At 43.9% G+C, this 19060-nt stretch overlaps 1 protein-coding gene across 2 annotated transcripts; it reads right to left on the bottom strand.

Moving 5' to 3' along the window:
• Positions 1-425: 425 nt before the first annotated feature.
• Positions 426-17721, bottom strand: PRDX1 (peroxiredoxin 1). Of its 2 annotated transcripts, none has more exons than XM_041738961.1 (6): positions 17583-17721; positions 14994-15110; positions 11650-11803; positions 11168-11290; positions 9327-9457; positions 426-770 (listed from the first exon to the last, which is right to left on the bottom strand). In XM_041738961.1, exons 2-6 carry the CDS (start codon positions 15097-15099, stop codon positions 685-687), a joined length of 600 nt encoding a protein of 199 aa, XP_041594895.1. In that variant the 5' UTR covers positions 15100-15110; positions 17583-17721; the 3' UTR covers positions 426-684. The 2 variants fall into 2 exon arrangements, with proteins under 2 accessions (XP_041594895.1, XP_041594897.1); XM_041738963.1 differs by lacking the exon at positions 17583-17721 and adding an exon at positions 16397-16524.
• Between the last annotated feature and the right edge of the window lie 1339 nt (positions 17722-19060).

Genomic DNA, 19060 nt, shown 5'->3' on the forward strand with positions numbered 1-19060 from the left:
CACTTTAACCTATAGCACAAATCGCAACGCTTTAGCCAATATTATGGCAGGTCTTGTTTTCACCCCCAGATACATTAACATCTAGGTTCAGTTCCATTTTCTGGGTCTACTTGCATATCCTCCTGCCCCCAATTTTCTAAGGCAGCCTTCACCCTCATTTTCTCCTATAATGGGAAAGCAAAGCAGTGCGTAAACTCCTCTCAAAATCAAAAGCTAGGGCAGCCCGGGTGGCTCAGCAGTTTAGCACCACCTTCAGCCCACGGTGTGACCCTGGAGACCCTGGATCAAGTCCCATGTTGGGCTCCTTGCGTGGAGCCTGCTTCTCCCTCTGCCTGTGTGTCTGACTCGGTTTCTCATGAATAAATAAAATCTTAAAAAAAAAAAAATCAAAAGCTAGTGCCCCCCAAAATAAACAATCAACAAAGTCTCAGTTCAAGTTTAATAGAAACAACAAAAGATCAAAAGTGATGCCTTGCTACTACTGTACATATCAGTTGGCCTGCCCCATAGCATACCTCAGACCATTCTCTCCAGAGGAGAGCAGGAAAGGGCTGTCTTGTCCCATACCACATACCACATCTGCAGAGTCTAAAGTCTTGTTATAAGCATGACAATAGTACAAAAAAAAAAGATTCTGTTTTCATGGATGCCCCACTGCAGCCCAGCCCTAAAATGGCAAGGCGCTCACTTCTGCTTAGAGAAATATTCTTTGCTCTTCTGGACATCAGGCTTGATGGTATCACTGCCAGGCTTCCAGCCAGCTGGGCACACTGCAAGACAAAGCACTATTAATTAATAACCTGCTAAATGGTTAGCTCCACTCTCCTCCCGTGGACAAATGGAGACAAACGGACAAAGGGCTCAAAACCAAATCTGTTATATTAAGAGGCTGACCACTCAGGAACCAAAAAGCCTATGCTACAGTCTGAAATCATTCAAGCAGCTTAGTGCAACTATAAACATGTAATTTAATCCTTACCACAACCCTAATACTATTATACCTCAATTTATTCATGTAGCACCTAAAATTTAAAGTAACAACTCCAATCATACGCTTTGTTCTAGAAATAATCAAATACATAGGACAAAAAAATATCCCTCTGCCTTGTGTCTCTCATGAATAAATCTTTAAAATAAACAAAGCTTGTTAACAGTAGAGTGGGTGAATAGGCATTTGTATTTCCTCAGAAATTTTATGTATGCTTCACATATATTATTTTTAAAAAGCTGAAATCGCAGGAAGCCTGGGTTGCTCAGCAGTTGAGCGCCTGCCTTTGGCCCAGGGCATGATCCTGGAGTCCCAGGATCAAGTCCCACATCAAAAGTGATGCCCTGCTACTCCGGCTCCCTGCATGGAGCCTGCTTCTCCCTCTACCTGTGTCTCTGCCTCTGTGTCTCTCATAAATAAATAAAACATTAAAAAAAAAAAAAAAAAAAAGCTTAAATGATTTTTAACAAATGGCGCTGGAATCACCTGGATTTCCACACACAAAAGAATGAAAATGGACTCTCCTAATTCTTCACTTCACATAACGAAAAATGAGCTTAGGAGTGCCTCAGTGGCTCAGCTGGTTAAAGAGCCAACTCTTGCTTTCAACTCAGGTCCTGATGGGACTTGGAAGCATCGCTCCGCACTCAGCAGGGGTCTGCTTGAGATTCTCTACATCTCCCTCTGCCCCTCCCCCTCCTTGCCTCTTAAAATTTATCTTAAAAATTAAAAAATTTAAAACAGGAAAAACTTCATGACCTTGGATTTGGAAATGTATTCTTTTTATTTTTTAATTTTTTTTTTAATTATTTATGATAGGCACACAGTGAGAGAGAGAGAGAGAGAGGCAGAGACACAGGCAGAGGGAGAAGCAGGCTCCATGCACCGGGAGCCCGACGTGGGATTCGATCCCGGGTCTCCAGGATCGCGCCCTGGGCCAAAGGCAGGCGCCAAACCGCTGCGCCACCCAGGGATCCCCCTGGAAATGTATTCTTAGGATAATGAAAGCACATGCAACAATAAACAAAGTGGACTTGATCAAAATTCAGAATTTTTATACAAAGGACATTTTCAGGAGTTAATATAGAATGAGAGAAAATATTTACACATCATATATCTGAGGGATTAATAACCAAAATGAAAAAAATAGTAATAACCAAAATGTATAAAGAACTCAACAAAAAGACAAACCAGTTCAAGATGGGCAAAGGACTTGTGCAGACATTTCTACAAAGAAGGAACCACAGGGGGCATCCCGGGTGGTTCAGCAGTTTAGCGCCATCTTCTGCCCCCAGGGCCTGATCCTAGGGACCCAGGATCAAGTCCCACATCGGGCTCCCTGCACGGAGCCTGCTTCTCCCTCTGCCTGTGTCTGTCTCTCTCTCTTTCTCATGAATAAATAAAAATCGTTTTTAAAAAAAAAAAAAAAGAAGGAACCACAGGGAGCCCTGGTTGGCTCAGTGGTTTAACATCTGTCTTCAGCCCAGGGCATGGTCCTGGAGTCCCAGGATCAAGTCCTGCATTGGACTCCCTCCATGGAGCCTGCTTCTCCCTCTACCTGTGTCTCTGTGTCTGTCTCTCTCTCATGAATAAAATAGAATCTAAAAAAAAAAAAAAAGTACCAGTCAATAAACATATGAAAATACGCTCAATATTACTAATCATTAGGGACATGAAAGTCAAAAGCACAAGGACACCTCTACATACCCATAAGACTATATAGTATTTAACAAAAGAAAAAGACAGTGTTGGCAAGGTTGTAGAGAACCCTTGGTATCATTGCTGGTGCAAATGTGAAATGGTACAGCTGATATAGAAAACAGTTTGGTAGTTCCTGAAGAAGCCTAACAGAATTACATGACCTAGTAATTACATTTCTAATGTAAATTCCCAAAATAATTGGAAACAAAGATCCACACAGCTGCTTAACAGTATTGAAGCAGCGTTATTCACAATAGCCAAAAGGTGAAAATGCTGTGTTCATCAACAGATGATGAATACACAAAAGGACATATACATAAAATGGACTATTCAGCCTTTAAAAAGAATGAAGTGGGCAGCCCCGGTGGCACAGTGGTTTAGCGCCGCCTGCAGCCCAGGGCCTGATCCTAGAGATCCGGGATCGAGTCCCACGTCGGGCTCCCTGTGTGGAGCCTGCTTCTCCCTCTGCCTCTCGCTCACTTGCTGTGCCTCTCATGAAAAAATAATTAATAGGGGAAGGGGAGGTGAGTGGCTGGATGGGGTGACAGGGTGACCAACACTAAGGGGGGGCAACTTGATGGGATGAGCACTGCTTGTTATACTAGATGTTGGCAAATCAAACTCCAATAAAAAATACACAAAAAAAGGGGGGATCCCTGGGTGGCTCAGCAGTTTGGCGCCTGCCTTTCGCCCAGGGTGCGATCCTGGAGTCCCGGGATCAAGTCCCGCGTCGGGCTCCCGGCATAGAGCCTGCTTCTCCCTCCTCCTGTGTCTGACTTTCTCTATCATAAATAAATAAATAAATCTTTAAAATATATATATATATATATATATATATATACACACACACACACACACACACACACACACACACAAACCCACAAATGGACAAACATTGCATGAAATATTTAATAGACAAACTCGTAGACAGAAAATGGAAGTTACCAAAGAGCTAGAAATAAAGGGGAATGGGAAGCTATTGTTTAATGGTTGCAGCTGTCTGGGATGATGAAAACATTCAGAAAGTATTAGTGATGGATGCATGACACTGTGTATGTAATTAATGCCACTAAACTGTACACTCTAAATGGTAAATTATGGCATACGTGTTACATTAAAATTTTAAAAAGACTTTAATAACTTACTCTCCTACCAAAAAATAAGCTAAGGAAGTAAACAAAGCTAGAACTGCGTAAAACCATAATACTGAGCTGCTTCCCCCCTCTGGTAGCCCTTGAGGGATCTGAATAAAGAAAGCAATGTTTGCCTCTTTAGTGTTAACCCTGCCAAACTGGATAGCCTGAAATAAAAGGGGTGGGTAGGACCCCCAAGGAGGCCCTACTTGTTCACTAACTCTACCCCTTGGTAACAAAAGGTCTGAGTTTGAATTTCATACATTTATGCAGAAAAAGCATAGCTGCTGGGGCATCTCTGTGGCTCAGTTAACCATCTACCTTCCGCTCAGGTCGTCATCTCAGGGTCCTGGGATCAAGTCCCACATCAGGTTCCCTATTCCATGGGGAGACTGCTGCTCTCCCAGCCTCAGTCTCAGTTATCTCATAAATAAATAAATAAAATCTTAAAAAAAAAAAAAAACAAAAAAAAAACATAACTTCCAACCTTTTTCTAAAATCCCGAGCTAGCAATGCTTCTTGGGCTAACCTGAGAAGACTAAGGGAAGGAAACCAATCTCTGATTTTTCACTTCCATCTGCTATTCCATCTTCTAGGAGACATGTAGTCACCAGAGTCCAGTAATGAAACAGCAAGCCTCACTTGTTCAAGTGTGTGTGGGGGGGAGGGGGGTGTCCAGGGAAAACCCCTTCCAATCCAAGAATATCTTAAGCCTTAGGTATCACTTGGAGCAGTCTAAAAATAAAGTATGAATAGGAGAAGTGCCAAATTGCAGCTGCTGTTACTTTCCTGAAATCTCTACTTCATGGTTATTGTTAGTAGCTTTAGTGGCACCAAGGGGTTAAAACACAGGTCATGGGATTCCTGGGTGGCTCAGCTCTTGAGCATCTGTCCGCCTTTGGCTCAGGGTGTGATCCCAGGATGCCTTTGGCCCAGGGCGTGATCCTGGAGTCCCAGGTTCAAGTCCCACATCCGGCTCCTACATGGAGCCTGCTTCTCCCTCTGCCTGTGTCTCTGCCTCTTTGTGGATCTCTCAAGAATAAATAAGATCTTTAAAAAAAAAAAAAACCTCTGAATACAGAAAACAGGGATCCCTGGGTGGCGCAGCAGTTTGGCGCCTGCCTTTGGCCCAGGGCGCGATCCTGGAGACCCGGGATCGAATCCCACGTCAGGCTCCCGGTGCATGGAGCCTGCTTCTCCCTCTGCCTGTGTCTCTGCCTCTCTCTCTATCTCTCTGTGACTATCATAAATAAATAAAAATTAAAAAAAAAAAATTTGAATACAGAAAACAGGTCACTAAGCATAAAAAAGGTACCTCAAAAAAAAAAAAAAAAAAAAAAGTACCTCAAGGAAGCAAAGGTGCCTTAAGGAAGCAAAGACCAGACAAGGGCCAGCCAGAAGTTTGGCAATAGGTGCTAACAGGTAATTAATCTAAGAAAACAAAGCTTTAAAACAGCATAATTATAAATCATGATACAAAGACAGGAAGAATAATGAACCAGAAAAATCCTGTCAACTTACTCTCACTGGCACTAAGGCCTTTCGGCACTTAAGAATAGTTAAGGGGCATCTGGGTGGCTCAGTCAGTTAATTAAGCCTTTGGCTCAGGTCACGAACCTGGGGTCCTGGGATCAAACCCCCTCATGGGGCTCACTGCTCAGTGGAAAAATCTGCTTTTCCCTCTTCCTCTGACCCTCCCCCACCCACCCATTCTGTTTCTCATAAAATCTTAAAATAGGGTCCCAGATGGTTAAGCATGCCTTCAGCTCAGGGTCCTGGGACTGAGTCAGCTTGTCCCTCTCCCTCTGCCACTCCCCCCTACTTCTGCACACTCTCTCAAAAACAAATTTTAATCCTAAAAAAAAAAAAAAAAAAAAAAAAAAAACCACGCATATTAAAAATAATAAAAAGGGCAGCCTGGGTGGCTCAGCAGTTTAGTGCTGCCTTCAGCCCAGGGTGTGGTCCTGGAGACCCAGGATCGGGTCCCATGTCAGGTCAGGCTCCCTGCATGGAGCCTGCTGCTTCTGCCTCTGCCGGTGTCTCTGCCTCTCTCTCTGTGTCTCTCATGAACAAATAAATTAGAATAAAATAAAAAATTAAATAATTAAACAATTAAATTTAAAAAATAAAATAAAATAATAAAATAAAATACAAATAAAACAGTTATCAGTGACAAGACAGAAAGCCACACTTGATTGTTTCATATCCAGGAGTGTTGTTTTTTTCTGAATCAATATGGAATCCAGAAGAACTGGCTGCATTCCACCATAATCCAGCTTTCAAATACAACCAAAATACTAAGACTCTCCCAAGAAAAAATGACATCAGTCATGGCAACTTCAGTATGAGAACTTACAACACACAGAAAGCCCTAAACACTGATTTTTTTCAGTATTACCTTAAAAAAAAAAAAAAAAAAAGATGGTTATTAATCTGGTTCCCAGATTCAACATTTACTATGAATAAACGCTATGTTTAAGTATTAGTTCATGGGGGCAGCCCGGGTGGCTCAGCAGTTTAGCACCACCGTCAGCTCAGGGCATGATCCTGGAGTCCCGGAATCAAGTCCCACATCAGGCTCCCCTGCATGGAGCCTGCTTCCCCCTCTGCCGGTGTCTCTGCCTCTCTGTCTCTCATGAATGAATGAATGAATGAATGAATAAAATCTTTAAAAAAAGTTGCTTTATGGGGGCACCTGGTGGCTCAGTGATTGGAATGTGTACCTCTGGCTCAGGTTGTGATCCTGAGGTCCTGGGATGGAGTCCCCCATCAGGCTCCCTGCGTGGAGCCTGCTTCTCCCTCTGCCTAGGTCTCTGCTTCTCTGTCTCTCATGAATAAATTTTTTTCTAAGATTTTATTTATTCATTCATAGAGACAAAGAGAGTCTTTGTCTGCCTTCTCCCTCTGCCTGTGTCTCTGCCTCTTTCTGTGTCTCTCATGAATAAATAAAAAAATCTTAAAAAAAAAAAGTCTAGCCTAAATGCAAGGAACTAGTAAAAGTCCAACAAAGGACTTTGCCACTCTCCAGCTCCCTCAGTCTTTGTGCTGAATCTCATCCCCCACCAGGGGGCAGTCTCAGCAGCCATCTATCTGCTCCTTCAATACACTAAGAGTCCACACATGCTGCAGCAAATGGTGCCTTTGGGTATCATGGTCATTGATCCATGTTAGCTTTTCACTCTAGGCAAGCCACTACTTTTGGGTCCCCCCAGCAGACACCACTAATTCAGACTCTTCCATGTTCTGTATCACAAAATCAGAGCTGAAGTGGGCTTTAGAAAATTAGTCTGAAATATTTATTACCTAAAAGAAAAAGTATTAAGGCAAATTCAATCCAAGTACACCTGTGCACTTCATCTGACATCAGTAGCACTTCATTTTAACTATCTCGTCCTCAGTTACATTAAATTTGAGAGGTTATGAGGTTCTTGATACCACACAGACCAAGCACTTGCAGCCTCAGGACCTAAGTCCTTAAAAACTAAACTCACTCTTGGGATCCCTGGATGGCACAGCGGTTTAGCGCCTGCCTTTGGCCCAGGGCGCGATCCTGGAGACCCAGGATCGAATCCCATGTCGGGCTCCTGGCGTATGGAGCCTGCTTCTCCCTCTGCATGGGTCTCTGCCTCTCTCTCTCTATCAAAAATAAAAATAAAAAATAAAAAACTCAACTCACTCTTAGTTAGGGTAAGGCTGTCTTATTCTATCAACACTATACTCCACTCCAAGAAGGGGGAAAACTCAAAAAGCTACAACCTAGGATGTCCAGGTGGCTCAGCGGAAAAACACCTGCCTTCAGCCCAGGGCGTAGATCCCGGAGTCCTGGGATCAAGTCCCACATGGAGCTCCCTGCATGGAGCCTGCTTCTCTCTCTGCCTGTGTCTCTGCACCTCTGTTTCTCATGAATAACTCTTTAAAAGGGGCGAGGGGCAGCCAAGGCTCAGCGGTTTAGCACTGCCTTCAGCCCAGGGTGTGGTCCTGGAGATCCAGTCCCACATCAAGCTCCCTGCATGGAACTGAGCCTGCTTCTGCTTCTCCCTCTGCCTTTGTGCCTCTTTCTCTGTCTCTTATGAATAAATTAAATTTAAAAAAAGGGGGGGGGGGGAGATCCCTGGGTGGTTCAGAGGTTTAGTGCCTGCCTTTGGCCCAGGGCATGATCCTGGAGTCCCGGGATCATGTCCCACATCAGGCTCCCGGCATGGAGTCTGCTTCTCCCTCTGCCTGTGTCTCTGCCTCTCTCTTTCTCCCTCTATGTCTATCATGAATAAATAAAATCTTTAAAAAAAAAAAAAAAAAAAAAGGAAGAGGATGCCTCGGGGGCTCAGCGGTTGAACATCTGCCTTTAGCTTGGGACATGATCCCAGAGTTCCTGGATTGGGTCCCACCTCAAGCTTCCTGCATGGAGCCTGTTTCTCCCTTTGCATGTGTCTCTGCCTTGCTCTATATCTCTTACGAATAAATAAAATATTTTTAAAAATTAAAAAAAAAATAAAGCTACAACCTTACAAACTCAAAAGCTGAGACCAAGTAGTTCAGTACTTTACTACAACATTGTAATGAAAATCTAAGGAGGAAAGTACTAGTGCTGGAGAAGAAAAAGAAAGGCCCACCACACTCTAGCAAATGCTAGATAAAAATTCTGAGTTGGGGCAGCCTGGATAGCTCAGTGGTTTAGCGCCGCCTTCAGCCCAGGGCCTGATCCTGGGGACCTAGGATCGAGTACCATGTCGGGCTTCCTGCATGGAGCCTGCTTCTCCCTCTGCCTGTGTCTCTGCCTCTCTCTCTTTCTGTGTCTCCCATGAATAAATAAATAAAATCTTAAAAAAAAAAAAATTCTGAGTTGAATCAGCTTGGTCACATGTAGATTTTGTAGGACAAGCTTATAAAAATGTGATCTTTGATCCTCAATCATCTCAGGAAGAAAGAATCTTGATGATTCATCTGAAACCTAACTAGAACCCCTCCTTTCTTAAACATTTTATGTAACTATTTACGTAATTCAGTTATTCACTGATTGTAATTCTTGTAAATCTGACAATTACATTATACACTGGAATACATTTTAAGTGAATAAAAACATTATCAAAGCTCTACCGTCTTTAAAAAAAAAAAAAAAAGCAGTAAAACGAATATGGATCAAAGGGATTAATCTCTTCTCCCAATAAACACTTGTCAAGAATAGCATGCTGTATGTGTGAGATGGAATTGTCAAACTTTTTGTTTTGCCCTTCTACACACCTAGGAGATCCTCCTACATGCCTTTAGTAAGTTAACAGCTGCAGCAGTGATTCTAAATGAGCAGGGCAGAAGCTGGAACTATGCAGCGTCAACAAAAAGCCTTTATATTATCCTCCCTTAACTTTTCCATTACCTCACCAAACCACCCACTATAATCCAGAGATTTTAATTTCTTGAAAAGACACTTATCTGGTAGAGCTTGTTCCTGCCATCTTTCCTATCCTACCTACCATTCTGTTGTCAAGTCAGCAGGTGGACTGGCTTACCTTCCCCATGCTTGTCAGTAAACTGGAAGGCCTGAACCAGTCGCAGAGTCTCATCCACAGAGCGACCAACAGGAAGGTCATTTACAGTGATCTGCCGAAGGATACCTTTATCATCAATGATAAAGAGGCCCCTGGGAAAAAGAGATTGAAGGTTGAGGGAAATGCAGTACAGGTTTAGAAATTGCTTTGTTAGAACACAAACTGAATAGAAAGGATTATCTGCTGGCCTCTCCCAGACTTGCACTGGCTTTGTCTTCTTCCTGTATAGAGAATGAAATAAGGAGGGCAGCCCAGGTGGCTCAGCAGTTTAGTGCCACCTTCAGCCCAGGGTGTGATCCTGGAGACCCAGGATTGAGTCCCACGTTGGGCTCCCTGCATGGAGCCTGCTTCTCCCTCTGTCTGTGCATCTCTCTCTCTCAGTGTCTCTCATGAATAAATAAAATCTTAAAAAAAAAAAAAAAAAAAAAACACTTATAATTCTGATTCACACTGTATTTAAAAAAAGAAGAATGAAATAAGGAGCACCTGCCTGGCTCAGTCAAAAGAGCACAGGACTCTTAAAAAACCTTTTTAAAAAGGGCGGGGGGCAGCCCCGGTGGCGCAGCGGTTTAGCGCCACCTGCAGCCCAGGGTGGGATCCTGGAGACCCTGGATCGAGTCCCATGTCAGGCTCTCTACATGGAGCCTGCTTTTCCCTCTGCCTGTGTCTCTGCCTCTCTCTCTCTGTCTCTATGAATAAATAAAGTCTTTAAAAATAATAATAAAAAAATAAAATAAAAATAAAAAGGGCGGGGGGGGCACCTGGGTGGCTCAGTGGTTGAGCATCTGGCCTTTGGCTCAAGTCAGGTTGTTCCCAGGGTACTGGGATCAAGTCCCGCATCGGGCTCACTACAGGGAGCTTATTTCTCCCTCTGCCTATGTGTCTGACTCTTTCTCTGTACCTCTCCTGAATAAATTTTTTTAAAAAAGTGAAAAGAAAAACCAATCTCTACACCAAGATCAGAGTCCTATGCTTTTTTTAAAAAAAAAAGATCGTATTTATAGGATCCCTGGGTGGCTCAGCATTTTAGCACCTGCCTTCAGCTTGGGGCATGATCCTGGAGTCCTGAGATTGAGTCCCCCATCAGGCTCCCTCTGCATGGAGCCTGCTTCTCCCTGCCTATGTCTCATGAATAAATAAAATCTTAAAAAAAAAAAAAATGTACGTGTTCATGAGACAGAGAAAGACGCTCAACCACTGAGCCACTTTTCTTTTTTAAAGGAATAATGAAATGAGGGATCCCTGGGTGGCACAGCAGTTTGGCGCCTGCCTTTGGCCCAGGGCACAATCCTGGAGACCCGGGATCGAGTCCCACATCGGGCTCCCGGTGCATGGAGCCTGCTTCTCCCTCTGCCTGTGTCTCTGCCTCTCTCTTCACTCTCTCTGAATGAATAAATAAATAAATCTTTAAAAAAAAAAAAGAAGAAGAAAATAAGTAAATTTTATATAGTGATAAGGTCAATTATTGTTCAACGAATTAACTAAGGGGGGAAAAAGAAAAATAGTTTACAGATCAGGCCTCTACCTTTCTCCAAAAGGCCCTCAAGTCAATTAGGTTTGTTTGGGGTTTTTTTTGAAGATTTTATTATTTATTCGTGAGAGACACACACACACACACAGAGACAGACAGACACAGGCAAAGGGAGAAGCAGGCTCCATCCACAGAGCCTGACATGGGACTGGATTCCGGGTGTCCAGGATCAGGCCCTGGGCTGAAGGCGGTGCTAAACTACTGAGCCACCCGGGCTGCCTATCAATTAGATAATTTTGATGAAATGTCAGCCCCCTTGGCAGGTGTATACCTGAACGAGATGCCTTCATCAGCCTTTAAGACTCCATAGTCCTGAGCAATGGTACGCTTGGGGTCTGATACCAAGGGAATGTTCATGGGTCCCAGTCCTCCTTGTTTCTTGGGTGTGTTGATCCTACAGCAAAAGGCACACACACAATCACATTCATTCAAACTACTGTGTAGCAAAAGCATTAACTTTATTCCTTCCCATTTTTCCAGCATTCCTAATCTAATTATCCCAAAAAACAAAATTTTTTCCAACAGTAAAGTGAGTGCCTGAAGACTGTTAACGTCACCAGGGTACACTCAGCTGCAACCCAAAGCTGCTTCTCCTCAGCTGCCAGATAAAAAGAATAAAGGAAGAAATCAGAGCCTTTGCACTCCCATCAGGAACCAGAAGGCAATACTTGAGTAAGTCAATTGTCAAAGCCACCCCAGTCCCAGTTACTACTTGGTTCAAAGCTTATATGTGAAATCAACCACGAGATTTACCAAGCCAGGTGACAGAAATGAGAATCCACAGAAGCACCAATCACTTGACAGTTGAGTTTCTTAAATTCTTCTGCCCTGTCACTGAAAGCAATGATCTCCGTGGGGCACACAAAGGTGAAGTCAAGAGGATAAAAGAAGAATACAACATATTTTCCTGGAGGAAGAAAAAGAGCCACAAGTTTGCCTTTGAAACACACTTCCTGGGGGATCCCTGGGTGGCTCAGAGGTTTGGCACCTGCCTTTGGCCCAGGGCATGATCCTGGAATCGAGTTCTGCTCTGGGCTCCTTGCATGGAACCTGCTTCTCCCTCTGCCTGTCTCTCATGAATAAAGGAAAGAAAGAAAAGGAAAAGAAAGAAAAGACACTTTCTTACTTTACAAAGCATAAACACCAAGGGGCACCTGGTGGAGTACATGACTTTTGGGGAGGGGGCACAGGGAGAGAAGGAGAGAGGGAATCTTAAGCAGGCTCCACGCCCAGCAGAGCCCAACAGGAGAGGAAGCTCAAGGTCACAACCAAGTTCACAACCTAAGCCAAAATCAAGTCATACTCTTAACCACAGTGCCCTGCAGGACTCTTGATCTCAGGGTTGAGTTTGAGTCCCATGTTAGCTGTACAGATTACTTAAAAATAAAATCTTGAGGTGCCCAGGTGGCTCAGTCTGTTGAGCATCCAACTCTTGGATTTTGGATCAGGTCATGATTTCAAGGTGGACTCCACGCTCAGAACGAGGTCTGCTTGAGAGGCTCTCCCTACCTGCCTTGCACAGGAGGCACACTCTCAACTCTGAAATAAATGAATCTTTGAAAAAAGTAATAAAGTATCAAAAAAAAAAAAAAAAAAAAAAAGAACAGTAAAACCCTAAAGACATTTTCCTATGGAAAAAAGTCTTTAATTATTTTTTTTTTTTAAGGAAGCCTTAAGTTGGGATCCCTGGGTGGCGCAGTGGTTTGGCGCCTGCCTTTGGCCCAGGGCGCGATCCTGGAGACCCGGGATCGAACCCCACGTCGGGCTCCCGGTGCATGGAGCCTGCTTCTTCCTCTGCCTGTGTCTCTGCCTCTCTGTGTGTGTGTATGACTACCATAAATAAATAAAAATTAAAAAAATAAAAAATTTTAAAAAAATAAAAAAAAAAGGAAGCCTTAAGTTGATGGTAGATAACAACTGCTAAATGCCAAAACTGAACACAGGTCTCCTAGCAGCTACCTTGAGAAAATTTTGTGGTAGGAGAGCCTGCATGGGAAAAAGTTCCTTTCATTTCTGTGCTTTATTTTCCTGCCTCCCCATTAGCTGCCAATTAGAAGATAAACATTGTTCAGTCTGATTTTCATCTCTAGTTACAATTAGCACAACACTAAGTTCTCCAATGAAAAACAGCAAAACCAAGGATGCAATTTACCTAACTAGATAGCCTGATGCCAACGCTTAAAATGAATGCATAGGAAAACCTCAAATGCTGGATTCTATGCAAGTTAATAGAGACCAAAGAGAAACTAAAGCCTTTGGCACTTAGTCCACTATGAACCACAATTACAGGACAGTAAGATTTAAATGATCTTAAAAGGGATCCCTGGGTGGCGCAGCGGTTTGGCGCCTGCCTTTGGCCCGGGGCGCAATCCTGGAGACCCGGGATCGAATCCCACGACGGGCTCCCGGTGCATGGAGCCTGCTTCTCCCTCTGCCTATGTCTCTGCTTCTCTCTCTCTCACTGTGTGCCTATCATAAATAAATAAAATTAAAAAAAAAAAAAAATGATCTTAAAAAAAAAAAAAAAAATCAACACAAGGGATCCCTGGATGGCTCAGCGCCTGCCTTTGGCCCAGAGCTTAATCCTGGAGTCCCAGGATCCAGTCCCACATAGGGCTCCCTGCATGAAGCCTGCTTCTCCCTCTGCCTAGGTCTCTGCCTCTGCGTCTCTCACGAATAAATAAATAATAAAAAATAATAAAAATAAAATTAAAAAAATAAATCACCACAAATATGTTCCTAACAAGCCTAGTTAGACAACAAAAAGTCTGAGGCAAAAGTTAAAAAATCCTGATAAAGCAACAGGATCTCTAGCTTAAATTTTCCAAAAGTCACGCAGATTACCAGTAGAAGTACATATTCAACTGGCCAACCAGCCTCTCACCACACCTAAGAGGGCCGCGTTACTGAAACAGTGCCAAATATTCACTCATTTCCAGGTAGCAGCAATGTCTGAAAATCAAAAACTTTTGACATTTACTTTGAAAACCAAAATCACAAGAAACTCCCTCATCTAAACAACCTCTCCAGGGCTTTACCTAACAAGCACTTTGAAGCCTCAGCAGGTCAAGCCCTGGAGGAACAGAGAACAGCTCTTTCTAAACCTCGTGCCTTTACCCTTGGGCCAAGGTCACCTCCCTGTGGTGCTACTTACCTTGTTTGCCAGAGAAGCTTCCCTCCATTGGGCCCCTTCTTAACTACTTCTCATTCCAAACAAGTGTGATGTGTTAGGAAACCTTAGTCACATGTTCTTCCCATAAACTGAATCCAGGAACTAATTACTGCACCACTAAGTTAAAAGGTACACTTAACACCTGAGTTTCAGATTTGCATTTTAAGGAATCTGTACATCAACTATCTCAGAAAAACCCTCCCCTCATTCCAGGACTGCAAGGTTTAAAAAAAAAAAAAAAAAAAAGGAAGCGCTTTATCAGATTGCCAAGGTCTACCTGAAACTTAACAGGAAAAGAAAACTGTTCCAACTCTTCTCTTGGGGCAACAGTCAGGAGAATATGCCTAAACCTCTGCTAATAATACAGCAGCTCTGACATACATCTCTCTCTCTTTTTTTTTCTGACATACATATTTCAAAAAATTAATGGTGTAAGCTCCAAAGACTTGAAGGAACAGAGAGTGTGTGTGCACACAAGGGGGTGGGGTGCGGGGAAGAGAGGGAGAAGCAGACTCCCTGCTCAGCAAGGAGCTGGATTAAGGGCTCTGATCTGGGATCATGACAGAAGCCAAAGGCAGATGCCTAACTGAGCCACCCAGGTGCCCCAAGACTTGTGCTTTCAATGACATAATGAGAGTATCTCCAATAGAATTAAGAAGTACTGAGAAAATAATTGAGCTATTATGTCCAGGCATAACAAAGCATGGGCTTTTCCCGTAAGCAGTCTGAACCTACAGGATTATCCGTCATCATGGTTGATAATTACTACATCATTTCAACATAAAAACAGCCACCTACTCTGAAGACTGACCTAGGAGAGAGAAGTAGTTTTACAATCAAACCTAACAGATATACAGAAATATAATGAGCCATCCTAGATGGGAAAATAATTCCATTTTAATAAATCTAATATAATTACTCTTACCTTTGTAGTCAGATAGGCTGAGGTCTTTGAACTGGCCATCTGGCATAACAGCTGTGGCTTTGAAGTTGGGAGCAGGATGCCCAATTTTGGCATTTCCTGAAGACATCTTGCTATGGGCTGGAGAAAAGAGGAAGTAAATTAGAAACAAGCCTTATTTTTCTAAGTAACCAACACCCTTCTACCTAGACACTTAGCTACAAAATAAAAGAATTATCCAGTGGCCCTAAATATACATACTAATTTTTTTATATTAGTAAGACACATCTGAGAAAGCTCAGAAAACTGAGCTAACTTATGAAACAAGGCCAAGTATTACGGGGCACCTGGGTGGGTCAGTCCTTTAAACATCTCTTAAAAAAATAAAATAAAATAAAATAAAATAAAATAAAATAAAATAAAATAAAATAATAAAATAAAATAAAATAAAATAAAATAAATAAAATAAATAAAATAAAATAAAATAAAATAAAATAAAATAAAATAAAATAAAATAAAAAAATAAACATCTGACTCTTGATTTAAACCCAGTTCATTAACTCAAGGCTAAGCACGGAGCCTGCTTAAAATTCTTTCTCTCTCTCTTCCCTTCCCCTGCATTAGAAGGCTCACTATTAAAACAAAAAAATCAGAATACTTCTCTGAACATCAGCTTTTGTTTTCCTTTAAAAACAGCAATTCTTAAAAATTGAAGTAACCTCTTACTTTTTCTAAACGATCATTTATGCAGTGACATTTTCTTCTGTACTCTCCTTATGCAAAAAGCTCCAGAGAAAGAATGTCTGATCTCTAGAAGTGGTCATGTTGCCCTTTCTCTGGACTGCATCTTTATCTGTCTTCAGAATTTAAGAAGTCCACATGGCCTTTCTCCAGGTACATTTGCCCAAGAGACCGCACACCCCTAATCCAACTCTGTTGTGTTTTTTTTTTTTTTTTATTTATTCAGAGGCAAAGAGAGAGAGAAGCAGGCAGAGAAGCAGAGGCAGAAGCACAGGTAGAGGGAGAAGCAGGCTCCATGCAGGGAGCCCGACATGGGACTGGATCCCAGGTCTCCAGGACCACACCCCAGGCTGCAGGCGGCGCTAAACCGCTGCGCCACCGGGGCTGCCCCCCTAATCCAAGTCTTTAAGAGACGTGATTCCCATCTGCTAAATTGCAAAACTTCAAGAGTTGTGTTTAAGCCCTAGAAGTCCTTTCAAAAGTGGGTTTCTGGGCAGCCCCGGTGGCGCAGCGGTTTAGCGCCGCCTGCAGCCTGGGGTGTGGTCCTGGAGACCCGGGATCCAGTCCCATGTCGGGCTCCCTGCATGGAGCCTGCTTCTCCCTCTACCTGTGCCTCTACCCCTTTCTCTCTGTCTCTACGAATAAATAAATAAAATCTTTAAAAAAAAAAAAAGTGGGTTTCTGACCTCAGGGCCAGGATTCTGGAGCAGCAAGTAGAACAGGGTCTATTGCTGGGAAGCCTGGCTGGCTCAGTTGTTTGGAAGCATGTGACTCTATCTCAAGGCTGTGGGTTAGAGCCCCATGCTGGATTTAGAGATTACTTAACCTTAAAAAAAAAAAAAAAATCCTTACTGCAAAACAAATCATTGCTAAAAAGCAATGCTGCACTGGATTCACTCAGGTCAACACAAAGTTAAGGAATTAAGATCTAAACCAGTAAGTCATCAGTTTGAAAGGCTCAAGAAGCTAATTTTCCAAATCCCAAACTTTTTTGGTGCATAAAACCAAGCATCTATTATTGCAAACTTTCTATTGCTTAACACCTTTAAAAAAAAAAAAAAAAAACCCTAGTAAGGCAAGTTGCAATTTGGCGACCAAATATAGAGGGGGGTGTGTGATCCTAACATAAACGACCTCCTCATCCAAACCTGCTTTTCCACGTGGTTCCACGTCCACTAAAGACCGACTCGGCGGGGTAAAGGCCGTTAGACCTCAAGGCGGCGTGGGCCTCCGTGGATCTGCCCTTGAACTTCCTAAGGCTAAAGGCACGCCCCCAAATCCCGCTTCAGGTTCCCTCCTGCCGCTCCCATGGAAAACCCCACCGCAGCACTTCGGAAAGCATTAGCCGCCCCCCCCCCCCCGCAAAAAAAAAGAAAAAAAGCAGTCTTGACAAATTTGAGATCACTACAACCCTATTACACAAACGCAAAAAATAAAGCCAGGGCAGGTTATCAGTACCGGAAACTACCCATGTAGGCCCAGAGGAGGGCCGGGAACAGTCATCACCTCCACCACACGACAGGCGGGCAGCCTCAGGTCAGTTTCCAGGTCCACTCTAGAAGATTCCTGAGCCTGCCCCGCCCGGAAGGAGCCTAGCTGAGGAGAGCCCACCACTACCACGAGGCCCCCTCGCCGCGCCAATGAGCGCCCTCCGCTCGGGTTGCCGGGGGAAGAGGAAACTCGAACCGACGTTAGCCTCAGGGTTTAAACAGGTCGCCGCATCCGTAAGGAAGGGCGCGCGGACTGCCTAACTACTCTCGAGCGCCAGACCTCGTCCAGCCACCTCCCCCGTCACAGCACCCAAGCCAAGTAGGGCAGGACCCTGGGAGAACCAGGAAAAGACGACAACCGGGGCGTGGAGAACCTTCTCACCAGTGCTGAGGAGACTAACCGCCGAAAACCAGTCAGGAAGAAGACGCGTGAGGCGTGCGCGGGGCGCTGCCTTTATAGCCTGTGGGGCTCTCGCGAGAGTCAGAGCGGGCTGGGGGTGCAGGAGGAGAGGGAAGGGGGATCTGGCCCCGCCCCCGCCCCCGCCAACGCGCCCCGCCAGAATGACTCAGCACTTTCACTCGCGGTGGGCGGGCTCGGGCTCGGAAGATTGGGATCTCCCTCCATGCTGCCGACGGTTAGGGTCGGGGAGACGAGAGCGACGGTCTCGAGGCCCCAATGCCCGTGTTACTCTGGGATCTCTGCGAGGGTCTCCTGCGCGTCCTGCCCTCAAGACCCAGACCGCGGTGTTGGTCTTGCCCCACGGAGGATTACGTCTAATCCACATCAAACACTTAAAATTGTCAAGTGTTTCTCAAATATGCCTCCCCGATCCCCGCAGTCTCTGCCCTAGTGCTGCCTCAGTACCTAGACAACCTCCTTCATTATTCTGATTTACAGGATTGCTGCTCTCCTCCCACCCACTCCTAACGCAGCTGCTAGAGGGAATCTTTCTGAAATCTGATCAGTTCACTCCTCTGATTTGTGGTTTTAAAAACTGGGGCTCCGTAGTCTGTTTCCTGAGTTAAAACTCATTGTCATTTTATGTGTGGCCTTCAAACAAGAGCCTTGATTGTTCTCACCCGTAAAATGGAAAAAACTAGTAATTCCTTGGGATCATCTTTGTGGCTTACTTAGCACAATTCCTAGTTCTTATTATACGTTAGAAACGTTAGCTGTTATTACTAGAATTCTTCCTTGCTCCTAGCTGGATTGTAACACCCAGAACAATGTGTCGCTGTTTCAAGACTTCAGGCTTTTGTTCAAATATGAAGAATCTGTTCCCTCCTAGTGGGCCTAGAGAAAATGTCTTTGAAGACCGCTGAAGCATGACTTCTGGAACTGTTGGGGACCTTGGCTCATCCTCAGAAGTCCTGGAAAGCTATTCTGGCTTTTGCTCCTCCCCAGAATTTACCATTTAGTCCTTTGTGCCCAAAACAACATCCTGTAAGGCCAGAAGCTATACAAAATACCTCTTTTTAAAAATATATATTTTTTATTTATTTATTCATGAGAGACACAGAGGCAGAGACACAGGAAGAGGGAGAAGCAGACTCCATGCAGGGAACCCGACATGGGACTCGATCCTGCATCTCCAGGACCACACCCTGGGCCAAAGGCAGCTGTAAACCACCGAGCCACGGGGGCTGCCCTCTTAAGCTATTTTATATGTTTATATGCCTGTCTCTTCTTGCTACATTGACTTTCTGGAAAGTAAGGTTTGGATTACACACACCTCATGTCCCTAAGACATAATAGAGCACTCGATAGAAAATAGGAGCATGTAATAAATACATTATGTCCACACTGCCTCTATCATGGCCCCCCAACCACCACCATCCTATTAACTGCCTTATGTATCA

Source organism: Vulpes lagopus, chromosome 23 (assembly GCF_018345385.1).
Source record: "Vulpes lagopus strain Blue_001 chromosome 23, ASM1834538v1, whole genome shotgun sequence".
In the NCBI taxonomy this organism is placed as follows: Eukaryota; Metazoa; Chordata; class Mammalia; order Carnivora; family Canidae; genus Vulpes; species Vulpes lagopus.

What these genes read in the sequence shown, in the direction of transcription:
- PRDX1 (XM_041738961.1), bottom strand. Translation starts at nt 15,099, where the DNA reads ATGTCTTCAGGAAATGCCAAAATTGGGCATCCTGCTCCCAACTTCAAA. An exon ending in CAGCCTATCTGACTACAAAG is followed by an intron (nt 11,804 to 14,993) that starts GTAAGAGTAATT and finishes TTCTTCCTCCAG; the next exon opens with GAAAATATGTTGTATTCTTC. An exon ending in GATGAAGGCATCTCGTTCAG is followed by an intron (nt 9,458 to 11,167) that starts GTATACACCTGC and finishes TCTTTTTCCCAG; the next exon opens with GGGCCTCTTTATCATTGATG.